The sequence below is a fragment of the Cervus elaphus genome, chromosome 18 (assembly GCF_910594005.1).
Source record: "Cervus elaphus chromosome 18, mCerEla1.1, whole genome shotgun sequence".
NCBI lineage: Eukaryota > Metazoa > Chordata > Mammalia > Artiodactyla > Cervidae > Cervus > Cervus elaphus.
Genome location: NC_057832.1, coordinates 93,107,872 through 93,128,859, shown reverse-complemented (window position 1 = coordinate 93,128,859; position 20,988 = coordinate 93,107,872). Strand labels below are relative to the sequence as shown.

General features: G+C 41.4%; 1 protein-coding gene across 3 annotated transcripts in view; it reads left to right on the top strand.

Moving 5' to 3' along the window:
• Positions 1 to 19,436, top strand: part of AASS (aminoadipate-semialdehyde synthase) — a 72,634-nt gene extending 53,198 nt beyond the window's left edge. For all 3 annotated transcript variants that reach the window (XM_043871965.1, XM_043871964.1, XM_043871966.1), the window contains exons 19-24: positions 7,916 to 8,083; positions 11,492 to 11,587; positions 13,555 to 13,670; positions 14,330 to 14,418; positions 14,946 to 15,122; positions 16,704 to 19,436. In XM_043871965.1, coding sequence (XP_043727900.1) covers positions 7,916 to 8,083; positions 11,492 to 11,587; positions 13,555 to 13,670; positions 14,330 to 14,418; positions 14,946 to 15,122; positions 16,704 to 16,822 — 765 coding nt within the window. In that variant the 3' untranslated portion in view covers positions 16,823 to 19,436. The remainder of the gene's footprint in view (positions 1 to 7,915; positions 8,084 to 11,491; positions 11,588 to 13,554; positions 13,671 to 14,329; positions 14,419 to 14,945; positions 15,123 to 16,703) is intronic.
• Positions 19,437 to 20,988: the final 1,552 nt, after the last annotated feature.

Here is a 20,988-nt window from a genome sequence, read left to right as displayed (position 1 = left end):
ATTCTTACAACAACGCTGTATGGTTTCCTTTTCATACTGTTCATGGGGTTCTCAAGGCAAGAATACTGAAGTGGCTTAAATACTGAATAATGAAGTTGGCTTAAAGCTCAACATTCAGAAAACTAAGATCATGGCATCTGGTCCCATCACTTCATGGCAAATAGATGGGGAAACAGTGGAAACAGTGGCTGACTTTATTTTTTAGGGCTCCAAAATCACTGCAGATGGTAATTGCAGCCATTAAATTAATAGATGCTTACTCCTTGGAAGGAAAGTTATGACCAACCTAGACACATTAAAAAGCAGAGACATTACTTTGCCAACAAAGGTCCACCTAGTCAAGGCTATGGTTTTTCCAGTAGTCATGTATGGATGTGAGAGTTGGGCTATAAAGAAAGCTGAGTGCTGACGAATTGATGCTTTTGAATTGTGGTGTTGGAGAAGACTCTTGAGAGTCCCTTGGACTGCAAGAAGATCCAACCAGTCCATCCTAAAGGAAATCAGTCCTGAGTGTTCATTGGAAGGATTGATGTTGAAGTTGAAACTCCAGTATTTCGACCACCTGATGCGAAGAGCTGACTCATTTGAAAAGATCCTGATGCTGGGAAAGATTGAAGGCAGGAGGAGGAGGGGACGACAGAGGATGAGATGGTTAGATGGCATCACTGACTCAATGGACATGAGTTTGGTAAACTCCGGGAGTTGGTGATGGACAGGGAGGCCTGGCGTGCTGCAGTTCATGGGGTCACAAAGAGTCGGACACGACTGAGCAACTGAACTGATAAGGTTTCCAAGACAGAAATAGGCATAAGAAGCTGAGCTAACTCAGCCTCAGTTAGAGATGGCAATTGGCATTAGTGAAAGTTGCTCAGTTGTGTCCAACTCTTTGTGACCCCGTGGACTGTAGCCTGGCATGGATTGTAGCTCCCCAGGCTCCTCTGTCCATGGAGTTCTCCAGGCCAGAATACTGGAGTGGGTAGCCATTCCCTTCTCCAGGGGATCTTCCCAACCCAGGGATCGAACCCAGGTCTCCTGCATTGCAAGTGGATTCTTTACCATCTGAGCCACCAGGGATTGCCAGTGTCCAGATCACATTGATCTGCTTTGATAGTTTATGCTCGTGACTGTAAGGAAAGACTCTCACTGAGGAACAAATGTAACTGAACCAAGGGTTCCTCTTTATGTTTTGTGCCCCAAGCACCTCACTCATCTCATGCTCGTCCTACCTCTACAGGGACTGATAAATTATGTGGTTAGACATGGGTCTCAAAAAGATTATTCTGGCAGCAGTATTAAAAAGTTCTCAGTGTATCTGTGGTCTAAATGTATTTCCTATAAAAAGAGGAGTAAATTGAAAGAATTTCTTAGGGTGAATGTTATTATCAGCCGCTAGGTTCTGTACCTATGATGAGTGTGGCTCCCAGCCTTGCCTACACACTGGAATTGCCAAGGCACTTTAAAAATACAGATGTCTGGGCTACATTCCCCAGAGATCCTGATTTGCCTGGACTTGGGGATCTTTAAAAACCTCCCAAATGATTCTAATGTGCAGCTGAAATTGAGGTGAGCTGATTTAATGACCAGAGGACCAGAGCTGAACTTAAAACACGACAGAGCAAGCAGGACACTTTACCTTGTCTCTGGAAAGACACATTCACATGTTTCAGGATATGAAACAGGACCCCCCTGGGTTCTGGTCCAAGTGCTGACATCCCTGAGTGTCACCAAAGACTATGCAGTTGTAAAGGTCAACTGGGCATCAGTGTCCTGATGGTGGGCACTAAGGTTCCATCTAGTTCTCCAGGTCTACAAATCATGAAGGTTTGGGCCCCAGTCTGAGGTTCTACCAGGTACACATCCTTTTCTACACCACTGCCGATCTCCTGTTGGGTGTCAACAGCCCCTTCCACCTTCTGTTGTGTGGATCAGAGACTGACCTATGCTTGGTATAAACTTACATATGAATGCAGGAAGAATTCTTGCTAGAGTTGTGCAAAATGCTTGTTATCAGGGGGCCATATAAAGATTATATGGCCAGATAAAGATTATAGCAAGGAGAAGGTCAGTGGACAGCAATGTGTGCAACAGAAAGAGCAGGGAGCCTGATGCCAGGGGGCCTGGCATGGTGCTCTAGCTCTGCCATTGCTGGTTGGGCAGTATTCGAGCCATCATTTCATCTCTCTGAGCTTTGGGTTCGCTGCCTGAAGATAAGCATAATCACACCAGCCTTGCAGGGTTCTTGCAGTCGGATTCTGTGAGGTCATATAGATTATACTCTGCTTAACAACAGACTGTCAGGCATGTCTTAAGTCCCCAGCAAATATTAGCTGCATAAAGAAATAAATGGTGTTGAGAACTCAGGGAAAGCAAGAGGTTGTTTTCAGGCAGTAGAAGTTGTATTTGTTGAATTTGAAGTTTTTCACTTTCATCCTGAACTCCTTTTGTAAGAGGAGTGCTTTTTGCATCTCCCTGACACTGTGGAGGACACCAAGAGAAAACACTATGCCTTTCTTTTCTTTGCTAAAATGATACTTTTCTCAAGGTCTCCTCTTGTGACTGCAGCTTGTCCTGACCACTCCAGCCCCTGTTCACTATTCTCTTGTCTGAACTCCCACACTTTGATTGTCTGTGTGTAAGAACTTTCTGGATGCTGTATTATTCACTCAGCGATTCAAGTGCATCAGTCTATCTCCTAACCTGGATTGTTAGACTTCTTAAAGCCTCTCTTGTCCCTTCATCCTCTCTGTCACCATCACCTTCTGCCTTGGAGCAGGCCTTACGTAATTCACCGAATCATCACGGCAGAGTGAAGTGACTTCTCTGGCTTCTGCTTGAAATCAAAACCTTAAACTTTTCCAGCAACTCAGGCAGCAGCCTAGGATTTAGGATGTTTCTCACTGGAAATTACTGCAAGGATGTAGGACCACGAGCTCTATTACTGGTACTATTGCTCACTTCTAACTTCTAATCCTGTTTCCAACACATCTGATCTCCTTGCACATGTTTGGAGACAGTGATTGTGTCTCCTCTGAGGTGTCTTCCCTCCATGGGTGGTGGGTCGTTGATGGCATCTGGGGGTGATGTGGCAGAGCTTTGCCACCATCTCCTTCAGCCTCCTCTCCCAAATCACTCACAAACAAAACGCATACTATATGAGTAAGGATTGTGTTTTTCTGCAAACACAGCTTCGAGATGGGTTTTCTGCCTTTGTTTCTATTGCCTGCCACTCCCTTGACTTCAGCACCCAACCTCCCCTTTGTAGTTGCTGCTCTCCACTGCCTGCAGCCATTCTTAATGCAATTTTCAGGTGCATCACTGGTGGCATGATCGGGAATGCTGTGCCTCGTTCATCAATATCCTTCCCAAAACACTGATCCACAAATGAGCACCATTAAGGGGACAGTATGGTATAGTAGAATCCCTATAGAATCCCTCAGTGGTAAAGAATCCATCTGCCAATGCAAGAGATATGGATTTAATCCCTGGGTCGGGAAGATGCCCTGGAGAAGGAAATGGAAACCTTGCCACTCCAGTTTCTTGTCTGGAGAATTCCATGGACAGAGGAGCCTGGTGGGCTATAGTGCATGAGGTCACAAAGAGATGGACACAATTTAGTGACTAAATAATAGCAACAAATGGTATAGTAGAAAGAACACGGATGTTGGATTCAAATACTTCGGTTTAGTTCAGTCGCTCAGTCATATCCGACCCTTTGGGACCCCATGGACTGCAGCACGCCAGGCTTCGCTGTCCATCACCAACTCCTGGAGTTTACCATTGAGTCGGTGATGCCATCCAACCATCTCATCCTTTGTTATCCCCTTCTCCTCCTGCCTTCAGTCTTCCCCAGCATCAGAGTCTTTTCCAATGAGTCAGTTCTTCACATCAGGTAGCCAAAGGATTGGAGTTTCAGCTTCAGCATCGGTCCTTCCAATGAATATTCAGGACTGGTTTCCTTTAGAATGGACTGGCTGGATCTCCTTGCAGTCCAAGGGACTCTTAAGAGTCTTCTCCAACACCACAATTCAAAAGCATCAATTTTTCAGCACTGAGCTTTCTTTATAGTCCAACTGTCACACCCATACATGACTATTGGAAAAACCATAGCCAATGACTACTTTGTTGACAAAGTAATGTCTCTGCTTTTTAATAATGCTATCTAAGTTGGTCATAGATTTTCTTCCAAGCAACAAGTGTCTTTTAATTTCATGGCTGCAGTCATCATCTGCAGTGATTTTGGAGCCCCCCAAAATAAAGTCTGTCACTTTTTCCATTATTTCCCCATCTATTTGCCAAGAAGTGATGGGACCAGATGCCATGATCTTAGTTTTTTGAATGTTGAGTTTTAAGTCAGCTTTTTCACTCTCTTTCACTTTCATCAAGAGACTCTTTGGTTCTTCTTCGCTTTCTGCCATAAGGGTGGTGTCCTCTACATAGCTGAGGTTATTGATATTTCTACTGGCAATCTTGATTCCAGTTTGTGCTTCATCCAGCCTGGCATTTCACATGATGTACTCTGCATGTGAGTTAAATAAGCAGGGTGACAATATAAGCATTGAAGTACTCCTTTCCTGATTTGGAACCAGTCTGTTGTTCCACATCCAGTTCTAACTGTTGCTTTCTGACCTTCATATACAGATTTCTCAGGAGGCAAGTCAGGTGGTCTCATATTCTCATCTCTTTAAAAATTTTCCACAGTTTGTTTTGACCCACACAGTCAAAGGCTCTGGCATAGTCAATAAAGCAGAAGTAGATTTTTTTCTGGAATTCTCTCGCTTTTCCAATGATCCAAAGGATGCTAGCAATTTGATCTCTGATTCCTCTGCCTTTTCTAAATCCAGCTTGAACATCTGGAAGTTCACAGTTCAAGTACTGTTGAAGCCTAGCTTGGAGAATTTTGAGCATTACTTTGCTAGCGTGTGAGATGATTGCAATTGTGTGGTAATTTGAACATTCTTTGGCATTGCCTTTCTTTGGGATTGGAATGAAAACTGACCTTTTCCAGTCCTGTGGCCACTGCTGAGTTTTCCAAATTTGCTGGCATGTTGAGTGCAGCACTTTCACAACATCATCTTTTAGAATTTGAAATCTCTCAACTGGAATTTCATCACCTCCACTAGCTTTGTTCTTAGTGATGTTTCCTAAGGCCCACTTGACTTCGCATTCCAGGATGTCTGGCTCTAGGTGAATGATCACATCTTCGTGGTTGTCTGGGTCATGAAGATCTTTGTTGTATCATTCTGTGTATTCTTGCCACCTCTTCTTAATATCTTATGCTTCTGTTAGGTTCATACCATTTCTGTCCTTTATTGTACCCATCTTTGCATGGAAAGAAATTCAAATAGACCTGTGTTTAAATCTGCCTCTGAGTGACTGTCTCAGCCTCAGTTTTCACCTCTGAAAAATGGGTTATTGTGTGGATTGAAGGTTATGTATATAAGGCACCTGGCACACAGTGGGCCCTGCCTAAATGCTTGTCTGTGTACTGCTTGTGTTAAATGTATTGTTGGGTTAGCAGTCAAGCTTATTGTCAGTGGTCCTTGGTGGCTGGGAGACATGTCAGTGTGGGTGACACATGGGGAATGCTGGCACTTAGAGCAGCCCACACCAGCAGTGAGTAATGAGCCAGTGTCTCTGCTGGAAGTGGATCTTGGATGTAATTGTTGTCGAGTCAGAAAAAAATGCATATTCTCTGCCAAATAGAAAAGTATGTCTTTCTTTCTTGTCCAAGTCATACAGGACAGGGCTTCTGAATGAATCCCATGGTAGGTCACTAGAAATACAACTCTGAATTGATACCAAACTACCCAGTAATGTTGGGGTCCAGTTGCTTCCATTTCAGTCACTAAATGGATCATTACCATCCAGCTTATATTTCCCTATTTTCCATATAAGGATCTCATGACGGACTTAGGAACCAGCTGATTTATTTCTGGCTAGTACAGTGCTGGAATATAGTGCTCTTTATTGACTTTTTCTTAAAAATCCCTAAACTTCAAATATGTAAACCAAATTTTAAAATTGCCATAGGTTGTAGAAGAGAGATAGGTGGGAAGACTCTAGAAGTTAACATTTGCCTATTTATTAGACTTTTAAAAAATTTAAGAGTCCTGATGGAAGAATTTTGCTTTAAAGAAAAGTGCATTTGGGAAATGTTTACTGTGAAGTTCAGAAGAGTTTCACAAGAAAATTAAACTAAAAGCACTCCTCACTTCCTTTAGGTTCTCTGTCTTGGAATTTTTGATGGTGCTTGATGCTCTTTAAAGTGAGGCTATTTTTTTTTTTTTTTCTACAGCCATGCCTCATGGCATGTAACCTTAGTTCCCCAACCAGGGATCAAACCCTTGCCCCCTGAATTGGCAGGGCAGAGTCTTAACTACAGGACCACCAGGGAAGTCCCCAAAAGTGAGCCTTTGACTGCAGAGACCCCACCAGGCCTGACTCTGAGGTCAGCACTGCACATTTCCTCCTGGGACTTCAGTTCTATATACATATGTTTCTGTTTCCCCTTTCATACCAAGATACACGTCAAACCTCCCTACAAATAAACCTCATGAAGCATTAAGTTTAGCCAAAGGCTCCTTTGAGCAAATTCCGCAGACTCCATCTGAAGGCCCATTACCAGCTCCCTTGAATAGTGTTGTTTTGTGAAGCTCTCAGATGTGGTCAGAAATTGTTTCCAAGGGGTGGGAGCAGGACCGAGTCTAGTTCCACCAGGATGCTCAGCCCTGATTGTATTACTCCAGAATGTTTTCCATGACCTCAGGGATGATCTCCTGCCTCACAAGTTGAAAGAAGAGTTTAGCCCCTTATTCAAGATGAAAGGGAAAAAAAAATACTTCACTGCATCTTGATTGTGTGTAATGCAGGGAGAGATGTAGGAAAGAGGGTTCCTGAGACACCAGAAGAGATTGGGATTAGTGTTGTAATTTCTCACCAGCAGGAAGATCAGGAGGTAGAATTTTTATTTATTTATTTTTTGGAGTCTCACTGTGTGTTCATTGCATTGTCCTTATGAGAGGGCGTCTCCCCCACTCCCTTTCCCAGCATCCACAGGCTGGTTGACTGGTCTTGGCTGTGAGTGTCTTATTGCTGCTCTAGTGCTGTTCCCGGATCTTGATGGACATTAAGTAAAGGTTTGTTCAGTGAAGAAAGGAGTGCATGGAAGCAGGAGCTGAGTCTTATTCATCACTGTCCTATTCCCAGGTGCCATCCTGGCACACACATAGCAAGTGCTCTGTAAATGCCAGGTGTGGATGGATGTGAATGGTACCTGATGCAGCATTCAAGAAGGGGGATGGGAGTGAAACGAAAGAACAGAGAATATGGTATTTCTATGTGAACACAGAAGTCACCTTGAGTATCTGTTCTTACCGCGTGCTGCCTATTTAAAAACAGAACTCTAGGGGACATAATTCAGTGTCATCTTATCCAGGGGCGAGGAGAAATCAGAAACAAGATCTTAGTAAAAAACGAAATGCTTTAAGTCAGATTTTAAAGCTGGGGGGAACAATGGCCTTGTGAATTCAGTTATTAGTGGAACAGGTTGAACAGGGGATGTTGACCAGGGTGAGTGTTAGTTCCTCAGCCGTGTCTGACTCTTTGCGACCCCATGGACTGTGTAACCCTCCAGGCTCCTCTGTCCATGGGATTCTCCAGGCAAGAATACTGGAGTGGGTTGCATGCCCTCCTCCAGGGGATCTTCCCAACCCAGGGATTGAACCCAGGTCTCCTTGTTGCAGGTGGATTCCTTACCACCTGAGCCACCAGGGAAGCCATTAAAATATTTTTTTCAAATCATCTATTGCTTTTTTTTTGGTAAAAGCTGATTTTTTTTTTACACAAAAGATATAGATAAGTCCAAAGAGAGAATACACTGTTTTAACTCCACAGGTGCCTTTTCAATGTTCCCCAGGTTGTGAGTGCTGCAGGAGGTGTCTCCTTTCTGGATTCAGTCACTCCCATGGATTATTTCCCTGGCTTAAATTTGGAAGGTTATCCTAACAGAGACAGTACAAAGTACGCTGAGATTTATGGCATTCCATCTGCTCACACTTTATTACGAGGGACACTGAGGTACAAGGTAAGTGGCTCTATTTGAGATGAACAGGTTGCCTGTTTTGATGTAAGTAATGCAAGCGTGTAATTTTTCTTCATAATCAAAATAATTAAGATGATAAACCGGGTTGGAGTCTGTTTTCTCTTTTGATTGATTGTTTCAGGAGATAACACGGCTGGAGCAAAAATGGAGTCTTTGACTCATGAGAAGTGTGGGGGCAGGTGAAGGGCCAGCTTCAGGTGTACTCAGGTTTGGGGGTCCAGTGACCTCACAGGGACTTGGTTTCTCTTCACCTCTCAGCCCTTCCTTCAAGCTTTGGTTGTGTCCCCTGTCTCACAGAATGGCAGGATGGTAGCAGGATCTTAGGTTCAAATCCAGTGAGAATGAAAAACTACATCTTCACAGTCAAAAGTAGAGTTTTTATCTCGTGGGCCCCTGAGATCCGTGTGAAAAAAGGAGCCAGTCAGCTTTGGCCCCTGTTTTTCATCCCCAGAGCTGATCATGTAGTCAGTGTCACCTTCCCCAAAGCAAATCTTAAATTTTTCTTTTTTTTTTTTACCACAAAATAGAGTGTAGATACTAGGACCATAAATATGAATGTCCAGTACACATTTTTGAATCACAGAGGAATAGTTACAAGTGTGACCAGATTACGACAATCAGTATAATGGTTTCCTAGGGCTGTTATAACAAATTACTATGAAAGTTTTAACAACAGAAATGTACCCTCTCAGCAGAGTGTGTGCAGGGTTTGTGTCTTCTGGAGGTTTTGAGGGAGAGACCTTCTCTTGCCACTGTCACCTCACCTCCAGTGATTGCAGGCAGTTCTTGGTCTCTTTAACTTGTAGACGTATTGGTCCCATCTCTGCCTCCATCTTCATATCATCTTCTCTTGCTTATGTCACTGTGTCCTGTCCTCTTCTTGCCAGGACACCAGTCACTGTATTTAGGACCCACCCTAAATACTGAGATCCTTAACTAATTACATTTGCAAAGATTCACATGAAGTCTTTGAGGTCCTGAGTGGCCATGAATTATGAAGGGTGTGTATTCAACCCTCTACAACCAGCATATACCTAAAATACATAGATCTCTAAAAATTAGGGATCTGATTTCAGATCTCACTGCCCTGTGAGATTTCCTGGTTCCTGTGCTCTCATGAATGTGATTTCCTCACTGTCTGGGAACTAAATGAATTGTCAGTGATAACATCTTAAGTAGACAGAAGAACCATGGATGTTTCATAAGCCTTTAGGCACAGGACAAATTCTAGTGGGAATTGAAGTCATGCCCTCCCCAGATCTGGCAGATTCTTGATTCTGTTTTCTTCTTGTTCTAAGACAGTAAGTAGGGACTATTTTTTTCAGGGGATTCAGGAGTTAGGACTTTCTGATAACTTTAAGTATAATCTCTGGCCAAATGTATAGACCCCAAAATAGAGGATTTTAGAAGATTTAAGAATTTACTAAAGCTCTCAAGAATGTGTAGGGGTGAGAACCATCCCACCAAACCTGAGAGAATGAAAGATGTCACAGGGTTCATATCCATGAGGGCCACCACCCTGAGCAATGTCAGTAACCCTTCAGGTAGCCAGAATGTTCTTTCCAGTGTTCGAGATGAGACCCTGTCACCCAAGTGTGATCGGGAGACTTTGACTTTTTCCCTGCACCTGCTTATCACATGAGTCCTTCTAGACCCAGCTTAACATCACCTTCTCATGGGATCTTAACTCCTCTCCTTGACTCCCCTCCCCCACATCTATGTGAGTTCTCCTCCTGTGCTCCCAGAGCTGTGACGGCCCACTGTAGTGGTCGTGGTTTTGCTCTCCATGGACCAGGCCTCATTCATTGGTCTTATCTGACCCTTCTCCTGGACTGCAGTGTCTTCATGGGTGGGCCCTGCATATTTCATCTCTGTGGCCTCAGCCCTAAGCACAGCAATTTGCTACGGACTTACCGATAAATGAATATACATAATAAATTCATCTCAAGAGGTCACCATAAAAATATATTTCTGAGATTGAGAAATAGCTCAGAAATGTCTCAGTATCTGAGATTTTGGCAGAAAAGTGCTCCAGTATTTATCAGGTCCTAGAACCAAGCTGGAGTTACTGCTTTTTTGTTTCTCCTCTTTGAACTATATTTACATTGGGTTAGAGCAAATGAATGTGAATTCTTTAATTAGTAACCTTTGAACAGTTTGAGTAGTACAGCTTTTCAGAAATGTGAAAATCCACACATTAAATGGTGAAATATCCAGTGGCGACAGAAACTATATCTTAATAATTTTATTGCTTTCTGAAATAACATCCTGCCTTTCTCTTCTTCCTCCTCTTCTTCTCTTCCTCCTCATCCTTCTATTCTCTCTCTCTCTGTTTCTCTCTAACTGCGGTGGCTTTAAAGCCCCTTATTTTGACTTTCTCATTCCCCCCTCCTCCCACCATGATTTGCTCACAAGAGAACATACATTATGATCTTCCTTCGCTTTATTATCATTCAGAATCCATGCATCCTGCCATTTGTTTTTGTTTTTTTAGCATACTGGATGATGGATGATGGGCTGAGGGCATGGGGATGAAGGACACACACACTTTCTGTGCTTACAGTTGAGCAGCTGAATAGACAATGAATTACAGTTTGTGTTAAGTGCCACTGTAGAGGTATGCACAAAATACTGCAGGAATCCAGAGCAGAAGGGAGTGCCCACTTACCTAGCAGTAAGTTCAGATGCGCTGAACTGGGTCTTAGGAGCAAACATTTCATAGGTGAGAAAGAGGTGTTACCACATTCCAGGCACAGGCCCAGTGTGCACCAAGGCCCATGTCTCTGGAAGAGCCCAGCGGCTTATTTAGGGAATGTGAGTGGTGGAGAAGATCATTAGTGGGTCAGGCTGGAGGGGTGTATTGGCATGGGTTTCATGCCTAGAACTTTGGCCTGTCCTACAAGAATGAAAGACCCATGAGGAATTTTTATCAGTGGTGACATTTTAGAAATTTCAAACTCCTACCTTTTCCCCTGCCCCTTATTTGCATTAGAATAATGACTCAATGAGTGGAATGTATTTTCTGCTTTGGGGGATGTTCTTACATGCTCCTTCTTCCATTAAAAAGAGAGAACAACTGTTCTGTTAAATATAATTCTGCTGACTTGAATGTGTAACACAAGAGGAAATTTGCAAAAAAGCACCACTCACATGTTACCTAGAAAAAGTAAAGACCTTGTTTCACAAGTTCTCTTAAGTAAACCAGTGGAATGGTTTTTACACTACTGATTTTGGTTTGAACCAAAGGGTGGCTGCATCAATGCTAGCATACAAATGGCTATCTTTTGCCTGTTTTTGAAATGAATTATGAAGATAGATTCTTCTTTTCAAAAGAATTAAAAAACAATTTTAAAGACATTTTCATGTGTTGCTTACCAACTCTTGTTACAGGGGTATGCCAAAGCTTTGAGTGGATTTGTGAAATTGGGTCTCATAAACAGAGATGCGTTTCCTGCCCTTCGACCTGATGCCAATCCGCTCACCTGGGTGAGTGACTCTGGAATTACACCTTGGCTGCTGCTCTTCAGAAATGCCCTCTGAAATGGTCAGGTTTGAACCTGGGTTTTGACCAGCCAAGAACCCATCCTATGGTTTATGTGCAGAAGTTAAGTCCTAGTCCCAAAGCCCCCTTTCCCTTCACTGTTTTGGGAGATGGAGGGGACGTGGAGGCTGACCCATGGGGCCTATTTCCTGTAGCAACTTGTACCACTTGATTGCCCCCTCAGCCCTGAGCAGAGATGGGCTTGCCCTCTGCGTTGGGCTCTGGGCTCTGTCGCTTGTCTAAGTGCTGGCCTCACTGACAAGAGTTAAACTAGGGCCTCCTGAACCTGGGAAGGCAGGAGAACTCCTGGTGGTATTACAGAACTGATTCCCAATGCCCGAATTAGGCCTTTCATTTGACCATTTGTAACCATGAGGAATTTGAGTTTTTAAGTCCTGAGTTTATGTACATATCTGTATTGCATTTAAATCCTAGAGTCTCAGGGTTAGAAGGGACTTTGGAGACTTGGAACTGCATGGAAAATAAAACTTCCACTAACTGCCAAGAATTAGTTTGTTACCAACTGGTCATCCAATTTAAATTAACATGCCCATATTTCAATAGAGATGCCAGAAATCTGTTCCAAGGAGATAAGAATCTGTACTGCTAATCCCATAAGTTTCCCAGTGAAGCTGTGGTATTCCTGTTAGCTGGTTGCTTTTAAATTCTCATTTTTTGTATATATGAGAGTTTTTTCAATCCAAGTTTCAGCTTTTATAAATTAACTTGTTGAACAGAAGTGAATAAACATCCATGGAATGAATCTGATATTGAGGCAATTTGACTGGGAAGGTTGGTACAAGCATTCTTGGGGCTGGTCCCCTTATCTTGGCAGCTACAGTCTAGAACAGGGGCTGGCAAACTGTTTTTTTGATAAAAGACCAGACTGTAACTTTTTTAGGCTTTTATGGGTCACATGGTCTCTGTCAGACTACTCAGTTCAGACTGCTCATAAAAAAATGAGCGTGACTATGTTTCAATAAACGTTGTTATTTACAAAACCGGGTGGTGAGCTCAATTTGGTCTGTGAACTAGTTTTTTTTTTTTTTTCCTCTTTGTGGGAAGGTTTTTGATTTTTAATTGGAGGATAATTGCCTTATAGTGTTGTGTTAGTTTCTGCTGCACAGCAAAGTAAATCAGCTACGCATATACATATATCCTCTCCCTGTTGTCCCTCCCTACCAACCCCCATCCCCCCACCCAGGTCATCACAGAGCACCTTCCTGCTCGGTATATTTTACACACAGTAGTGTATATATAGTGTGTGTGTGTGTGTGTGTGTATATATATATATATATATATATATATATATATATATATATCTCCAATCTCCCCATCTGTCCCATCTTCTCCTTCCTTTGCCGAGCAAGCTTGTTGATTTTTAATCCAGAGCAGAGCCTGGAGAAAGTCTTGTTTAGAAAGTGGAAAAAGCTATGACCACCGTTTAACTGTTCTTCCTTTGAGATTTTATTATCTGCACAATCTCCCTCATTTCCTGAACTTACAAAAGAATCGTGGTTGCCACTAGCAACCACAGCAAAGATCCTTCCACTCTATCCTGGCCAAAACAAGAATACCAAATCCTAGACTTCTGGAGGGCAAGGGATAATGGGTGAAAGGTGATGAAGAGGATCTGCAAAGGCAGGCAAACTGATCGTAAATATGATATTACTCTTTTGGTGTTGATTTGGTGTTATGACTCATTTTTATCGCTGAAATATCATTCTAAAATACCATGCATTTATTGATGTGGTTTGCAGACATGTGTATGCACATGTGTGCACCACAATTTACTGTTTTTAATTATCTCTAATTTAAAATTTGAGGTCCAGTGTCTTCCTAGGATAATCTCTAAACTTATTTTTTTATTTTATTTGGAACTTAGAAGTTGTATCTTTGTTTTTCTAACCAGAAAGAACTCCTCTGTGATCTAGTTGGGATTTCATCCTCTTCCAAATGTGATGTGCTTAAGGAAGCTGTCTTTAAGAAACTAGGAGGAGACACAACCCAGCTGGAGGCTCTCGAATGGTAGGCACGCACCAGTCAACCTAGAGTAAAATACTGGATCAATGATCACTTAGTTCTTTCTAGTCAAAGAAAGGTCAAGATAGGAACAGACATTTCACATTGTCTTTGATGAATTTGCTGCTCTAAAGTTGGCCCGTTGTAGAGAGATTACCACATACTATGTTCATATGGGGATTAAAAAGTAGGTAGAGAGAGGAATTCAATGGCAATTATAACTTGGGAAATACTTATTTTTGAGAAACATCACTACTCAGTTTTCGAGAAAGGTGGGGCATTTTTTTCTCTCCTGTAGGAGATTCTCCCACTCTTCTTTAACTACTTTAAAATACTTATTCACCTGGTCGTGACACATTCTGCTGGTCCCTTCACATGGGACAAGCAACCTATAAGTTAATCTCAGGAGAAGCTTGGCAAGAGTGTGCACTGACCGTGTGTCTGGTCTGGCTCCAGGCAGCACTCGTGGGAGGGTCTGGGGATGATTCTAAAGGTGGAAACATTACTGTTATTATTTTACAGTAACTTGGGAGTCCTATAACTTGAGCTGTCCTCTTACGATTCTGCCCTTTCAAGATGAAATCCAATGAGTGTTCCCTTCTGCTTCCCAAGTGAGCATATATGTAGGACTTGGAATTAACGCAGCCATCTCTTACTCTTCGCAGGTTGGGCCTACTCGGGGATGAACAAGTCCCTCAGGCCGAGTCTCTCGTGGATGCCCTCTCCAAGCATCTGGCTGTGAAGCTTTCCTATGGTAGGCCATGGGCTATGAGCCGAACATCCCAGAAGAAGGATCTTAAGAGCCAGTGAATTAGATTGGAGGGCAGGAGTTACACAGTGGGAATGGGCAAACATGATGTGAGGGAAAGAGCACTAGGGCTGTTTCTCCAGAGGGAAGAATAAGAAAACTACCAAGTAAGAGTGAACTTGAAAATACGGCCAAGGGAACCATTATTCGTTTTGCTTTTAATTTCTGACACATTAAGGGAGTGCTGAGGCAGCATTCTGGGGAAGAGAGAGGATGGCCTCTCCAGCAGTACGCTCATGTCTGTAACGGGGTTACAGTGAGACCAGTCTGGACAGAGGAATCTGGTCAGAGTTATCGTTTCCTTGAATTTTTAATTTGTCCTTTGGGCTACAAAGCAGTATATCTAATTATTTAAGGATACACATAATAGGAAGGAAAACTTGAAAGCAGAAGGGGAGGAGCAGGGGGATGAAATACAGTATTGGAGTTGTAATGATAATGATATTGTCAAATGTATATTTATTAATTTTAAGGTCCTGGAGAGAAAGATATGATTGTGATGAGAGACAGCTTTGGAATCAGACATCCTTCTGGACATTTAGAAAATAAAACTATTGATCTTGTGGTTTATGGTGATGTCAATGGTTTCTCAGCCATGGCTAAAACCGTGGGGTTACCCACTGCCATGGCAGCCAAGATGTTACTTGATGGTAAGTTCTTTCGTTGAAGGACCAAGTCTGTCTCCATATTATCTCCAAGTCATTCAACACCTGGATGACATCAAGACTAATCAAATAATTAGTCTTCAGTATGACACTGGCTTTCACTAAAAGTGAGCCAGTTCAGAAGATCCAAGTTCTGGCTGACTGGGAGATCACCCTGTGATGAGTAAAAAACATGGGCTTTGGAGTTAGACCTGATTTCTGTTCCAAGTAAGCCCCAAGATGGCTGAGTGATGGAATGCCAGTTACTTAGAATCTCTGCATCAGAGTTCCTTCATCTGTAAAGTGGGGAAACTTCTTCACTAATTCATAGGGTTGTATAACACTGAAGTGAAATAATACATAAACCTCCTACCACATAGAAGGGGTCCCCAGGGAATATTAATTGCCTTCTTTTCTTTCCTTTCCTTTTTTTTTTTTTCTTTTTTGTATTTTGGGAGTGGTAACACTGAAATAGCAGAGGGTAGTCACTTCCAGATCTTCAAAAATATAAGCCATGTTTTATTAATCCTCATATCTCAACATACTATCAATGCTCACTATGTTTTGAGCTAAAAGAATTCAAATTTCAACTTTCTTTAAGGACATATATGCTTTCAGTAAGCATTATCTCAGAATATAACACCTCATTTTGTCCTTATAAAGGTGTGAAGGGAATAAAAAACATCAAAACATTCTGTGAAATAAACAGAAGATATATCTATATAGCATATTATTGTTGTTTAGTTGCTAAGCTGTGTCCAACTCTTTGTGACCCTATGGACTGCAGCCCACCCCCCTCACCTGTCTGTAGAATTTTCCAGGCAAGAATACTGGAATGGGTTGCTATTATCCTTCTCCAGGGGATCTTCCTGGGCCAGGGATCAAACCTGTGTCTCCTGCACTGGCAGGTGGATTCTCTACCACTGAGCCACCAGGGAATATTAGTCTATATCCAATTAAACTACCTACTAGTTATTGAGGAACTGTAGTGAAGAAGTGATATGGGATGAGGTCATCATGACCTTTAAAGAAAGTGCCCAAATTTATTCTTCCAGCCATCCTAACAGATGCCAGTGCCGAAGTTACCAGATTGGTTTCAGATTTTTTTTTTTTTGGCCACACCGTGCAGCATGTAGGATCTAAGTTTCCAGGCTGGGAATCGAACCTATGCCCCCTGCAGTGGAAGTGTGGAGTCTTAACCACTGAACTGCCAGGGAATTCCCTCAGATTGGTTTAATTTCATTGTGTCAGTGTTAAAAAATGACATCAGCAAATCAGACCAGTTAGGTTGACAAGTTTTCTTTCTTCTTATACTTATTTCTCTGATCTGGTAGTTAATGCAGTTAGATGTATAAATTCAGTCTCAGTCCCTAAATTCAGCTGTGCTTTCCATGAAACCCTTTTCCTTACAGTGTAATCACTATGTAATAATTTAATAGGAGATATTTAAGCTGCTATTAAAAAAAAATCCTTAAGCTGCCAACAATTCATTAACTTGGAGTTTACTGCTATATGGTGATTCTTGCTGTAGAAATTAACCTTTCTTACCACCTTTAAAATGGTAACTTCAAACTTATTTTCTTCTAGGTGAAATTCAAGCTAAAGGCCTGATGGGACCCTTTTCAAAGGAGATCTATGGACCAATATTGGAGCGAATTAAAGCAGAAGGCATTATGTATACTACACAGAGCACAATCAAACTATAATTGAGTATTATATTTTGTTTTTATCGTCCCAGCCAACACAGCTCTGAACTTCTGTGCAGCAAACATGCTTGTTAATGTGATATTTTAAAACATAAAGCATGATATGTTTTGATATGTCAATACAATTGTGTTTTTGAAATATAAATCTCTATTTTAATATGAAAACATTTGTTACAAGAGATGCCAGTAATTATCAGAGAACTTTAAAAATTCTATCATGTATTTTTTTCATGTGTATGTAAAAGTGATAATGCTTGTACTACTTGTTAACTTATTATGCAACTTTTTTTCTTACAAGAATATATTTTCCTATAATTAGCAGATGAAGTTTTATCTTTTTAGTAAGAAGAAAATTTCTTCACACAGCTTTATTTTTGTTTTGCTTTTGTTTTTCAGACTGATTCAGCTGGATGTTTGTAGATTACCTGTCTACAAGCTTTTGCAATAATGCTATTTTGTGCCTTCTTGTAAAATTATGATTTAAGAAAGTGACATTTCTGATAGTTTCCTCTTTAATGTTTAGAAAAGGAATAGGTAAGATTAAATCAAAATCTACAGGATCAGCTCATTAGGCACAGGAAAAGAATCCAACATCCTTTTGTGATAAAAAACACTCAACAAACTAGGAATAGAAGGGAATTCTTTAACCTGATAAAGAGTATCCATGAAAACCCCAGAGCCAGTATCATACTTAATGATGAAAGACTGATGGAGTCTCCCCTGAAATCAGGGACAAAACGAGGTGTACACTCATGCCATTTCTATTCAGCTTGTACTGGAGGGTCTAGATGGGGCAATTAGGCAAGAAAATGAAATAAAAGGCATCTATATGAGAAAGGAAGATGTAAAACTATCTCTGTTTGCAGATGGCATAATCTTATACATAGAAAATGCAAAAGAATAATCTAAGAAAACATTAGATCTAATACACGAGTTCATCAGTTGCAGGATACAAGATTAACATTCAAAAATTGTACTGGTATGCAGTATCAATTAATAAAGCAAAAATGATACTAAGAAAACAATTCTAAAAAATGTGTAGATAGAATGAGAGTTCAGAAATAATGCTTATTGACTTTTGAAAAAGGTGCTAAGACAATTCAGTTGAGAAAAATAGTCTTTTCATCAAATGGTGCTGAAACAACTGGATACCCACATGCAAGAGAATAAAGTTGGACTCCCTACCTCACAACACATTTAAAAATTATCTCAAAATGGACCAAATACCTAAATATAAGAGCAAACATTGTAACACTTTTGATGAAATCACAGGTGTAAATCTTCCTGACCTTGGATTAGGCCATGGTTTCTGAAATAAATGACACCAAAGCACGAGCAACAAAAGGAAGAAAATAGATAAATTGGATACCATCATGATTAAAACATTCTGTGCTCTTAAGAATACCATCAAGAAGGCAAAAGACAACCCACATAATGAGAAACTGTTTGCAAATTATATATCAGGTAAGAGAAGAACGTGAATAGATAGAGAACTATTGTATTCAATAAAAAGTAAAAGAGCCTAATTTTAAAAAAAGGATAAAGGATCAGAATTGACAGTTCTCAAAAGAAGATATACAAAAGGCCGCTAAGCACATGAAAAGATGCTTAGCACATGTTAGCTATCAGGGAAATAGAAGTCAAGTCTACAATGAGATAGCACTTCAACGTCACCTGGATAGCTATTATGAAAAAATAGTAAGTGTTGGTGAAAATGTGGAGAAGTTGGAACCCTCATAAACTGCTGGTGGAAATACAAAATGGTACGGCTGCTTGGAGAAACAGTTTGGCAGTTCCTCAAATGGTTAAACACAGAGTTATCATGTTGTCCCTGGTGAAGGGTGAGGCTTCCCTGGTGGCTCAGACACTAAAGCATCTGCCTGCAATGTGGGAGACCTGGGTTCGATCCCTAGGTCGGGAAGATCCTCTGGAGAAGGGAATGGCAACCCACTCCAGTACCTTTGCCTGGAAAATCCCATGGATGGAGGAGCCTGGTATGCTACAGTCCATGGGGTCGCAAAGAATTGAACACGACTGAGCGACTTCACTTTCATCATATTATCCAGTAATTCCACTCTTAGGTATAGAAAAAATGAAAATGCATCCACACAACTTGTAAACAGATGTTTATAGTAGCATTATTCGTAACAGCCAGAAATCAAAACAAGTCAAATACCCATCAAATAATAAACAAAATGTGGCATATCCAGACAATGGAATATTATTCAGCAATTAAAAAGAAACTGGGTACTGATACATGCCATGACGTGGATAAACTTCAAGTGAAAGAAGCCAGGCAGGAAAAGCCACATATTGTGTGATTTCATTTGTATGGAATGTCCAGAACTGTCAAATCTCTATATGGAGAAAGTAGATTAGTGATTGCCTAGGGCCGGGGAATGTTGGGGAGAAGTGGGAGTGACTGCTAATGAATTTGGGGTTTTGGGGAGGGAGATGATGAAAATGTTATAGAATTGATTTTGTGGTAATGGAGGTACTACTCTGTGACTATACTAAAAACCATCGAATTGTGCACTTTGTGTGAATTGTATGGGGTGAGAATTATTTATCAAGTTGTACAAATAAAACTTTATTTTTCTCCTTGAAGGAAAAATGCTTATGTTGAGGGATTATAAATTAAACCTTCTGAGGGACTGTGCTCATATTCTGGCATATGAAACTAATTCTGCTGTCAAAATAAGCAGGTATGATACTAGGGACATATGGCAGTTGAGAAAATATCTATGCTATTTGAAAAGGATCAAAGTTGATTAAGGCCTGGGCCCACCTGTCAAAAATAATTATGTAGAGATCAATAATCTATAAGTAAGTAAAGGCATATCTGTTGTGGCAGTTTTTTTAAAATCACAACATTGATTTTAACATAATCAGTTAGGAGATAATGCTTGTGTTGAATATTCATTGGAAGGACTGATGCTGAAGCTGAAGCTTCAATACTTTGGCCACCTGATGTGAAGAGCTGACTCACTGGAAAAGACCATGATGCTGGGAAAGATGGAAGACAGAAGAGAAGGAGATAACAGAGAACAAGATGATTGGATGGCATCACCAACTCAATGAGTTTGAGCAAGCTCCAGCAGATGGTTGAAGGACAGGGAAGCCTGGCATGCTGCAGTCCATGGGGTCACAGGGAGTCAGACACGACTGGGCAACTGAGCATCAACAATGGTTGTGTTGCATTGACTCCACTTGCAGTCTGGAAGAGCACTCAGATGACATGGGAACTAGGGAACTAGCACCTTGGGTGGGAGGGGGAACCCACTAAGATAATATAGCAACTGGTTTGGGCTTTAAGTGATAAAGGGGTAGGACTGAAGAGGCGGATCTAGTGCTAGAAAAGGAAATGTCAGTGAGCTTGAGTAAAGTAGATAGAAACACTGCATTGGCTCTCAATAACAAGTCATATACTAAAGCATACAGATGGAATCTAGAAAAATGGTACTGATGAGCCTATCTGCAAGACAGAAAGAGAGACGCCAACGTAGAGAACAGTTGTGGGGACACAGCGGGGGAAGGAGAGGATGGGACAAATTGGCGAGAGTAGTATTGACATATATCCATGTGTGTGTAAAATAGCTAGCTAGTGGGAAGTTGCTGTGTAGCACAGGGAGCTCAGCTCAGGGCTCTGTGATGACTTAGAGGTGGGATGGGGGGAGGCTCAAGAGGGAGGGGCTATACACATATATGTACACACACATATACACATATAGTCATAACTATAGTATATAGTTATGACTGATCCGTGTTGTTCAGCAGAAACCAACACAACACTGTAAAGCAATTATCCTCCAATTAAAGCCGTCCAGCAAGGATTTCAGCAGTAAAGGTGGTGGTGGTAGGATCTGGGTATGGATGGATAGATTACAACTATGAGCATTCAGCCCTTGAGCTACATTTGTGAATCCCTGGTCTAAATCTTTTGATAGGCTTAATGCTCACATCTTCCAGATTTTTCTACCTTTTTTGGCCTCCTCCAGACAATACTGGTATTTATATTTCCAGTTTACCTTGTCCTAGATTCATGAGACACTAGAAGTTCCTCTGAGAAGCAGTGTGATTGTTTCTGCCACATACTAGCTCTTTCCTTTTCCACAAACTGAGGACAACAATAAGCCACAGCATGGTTATAAAGGTTCTGAGAGAAT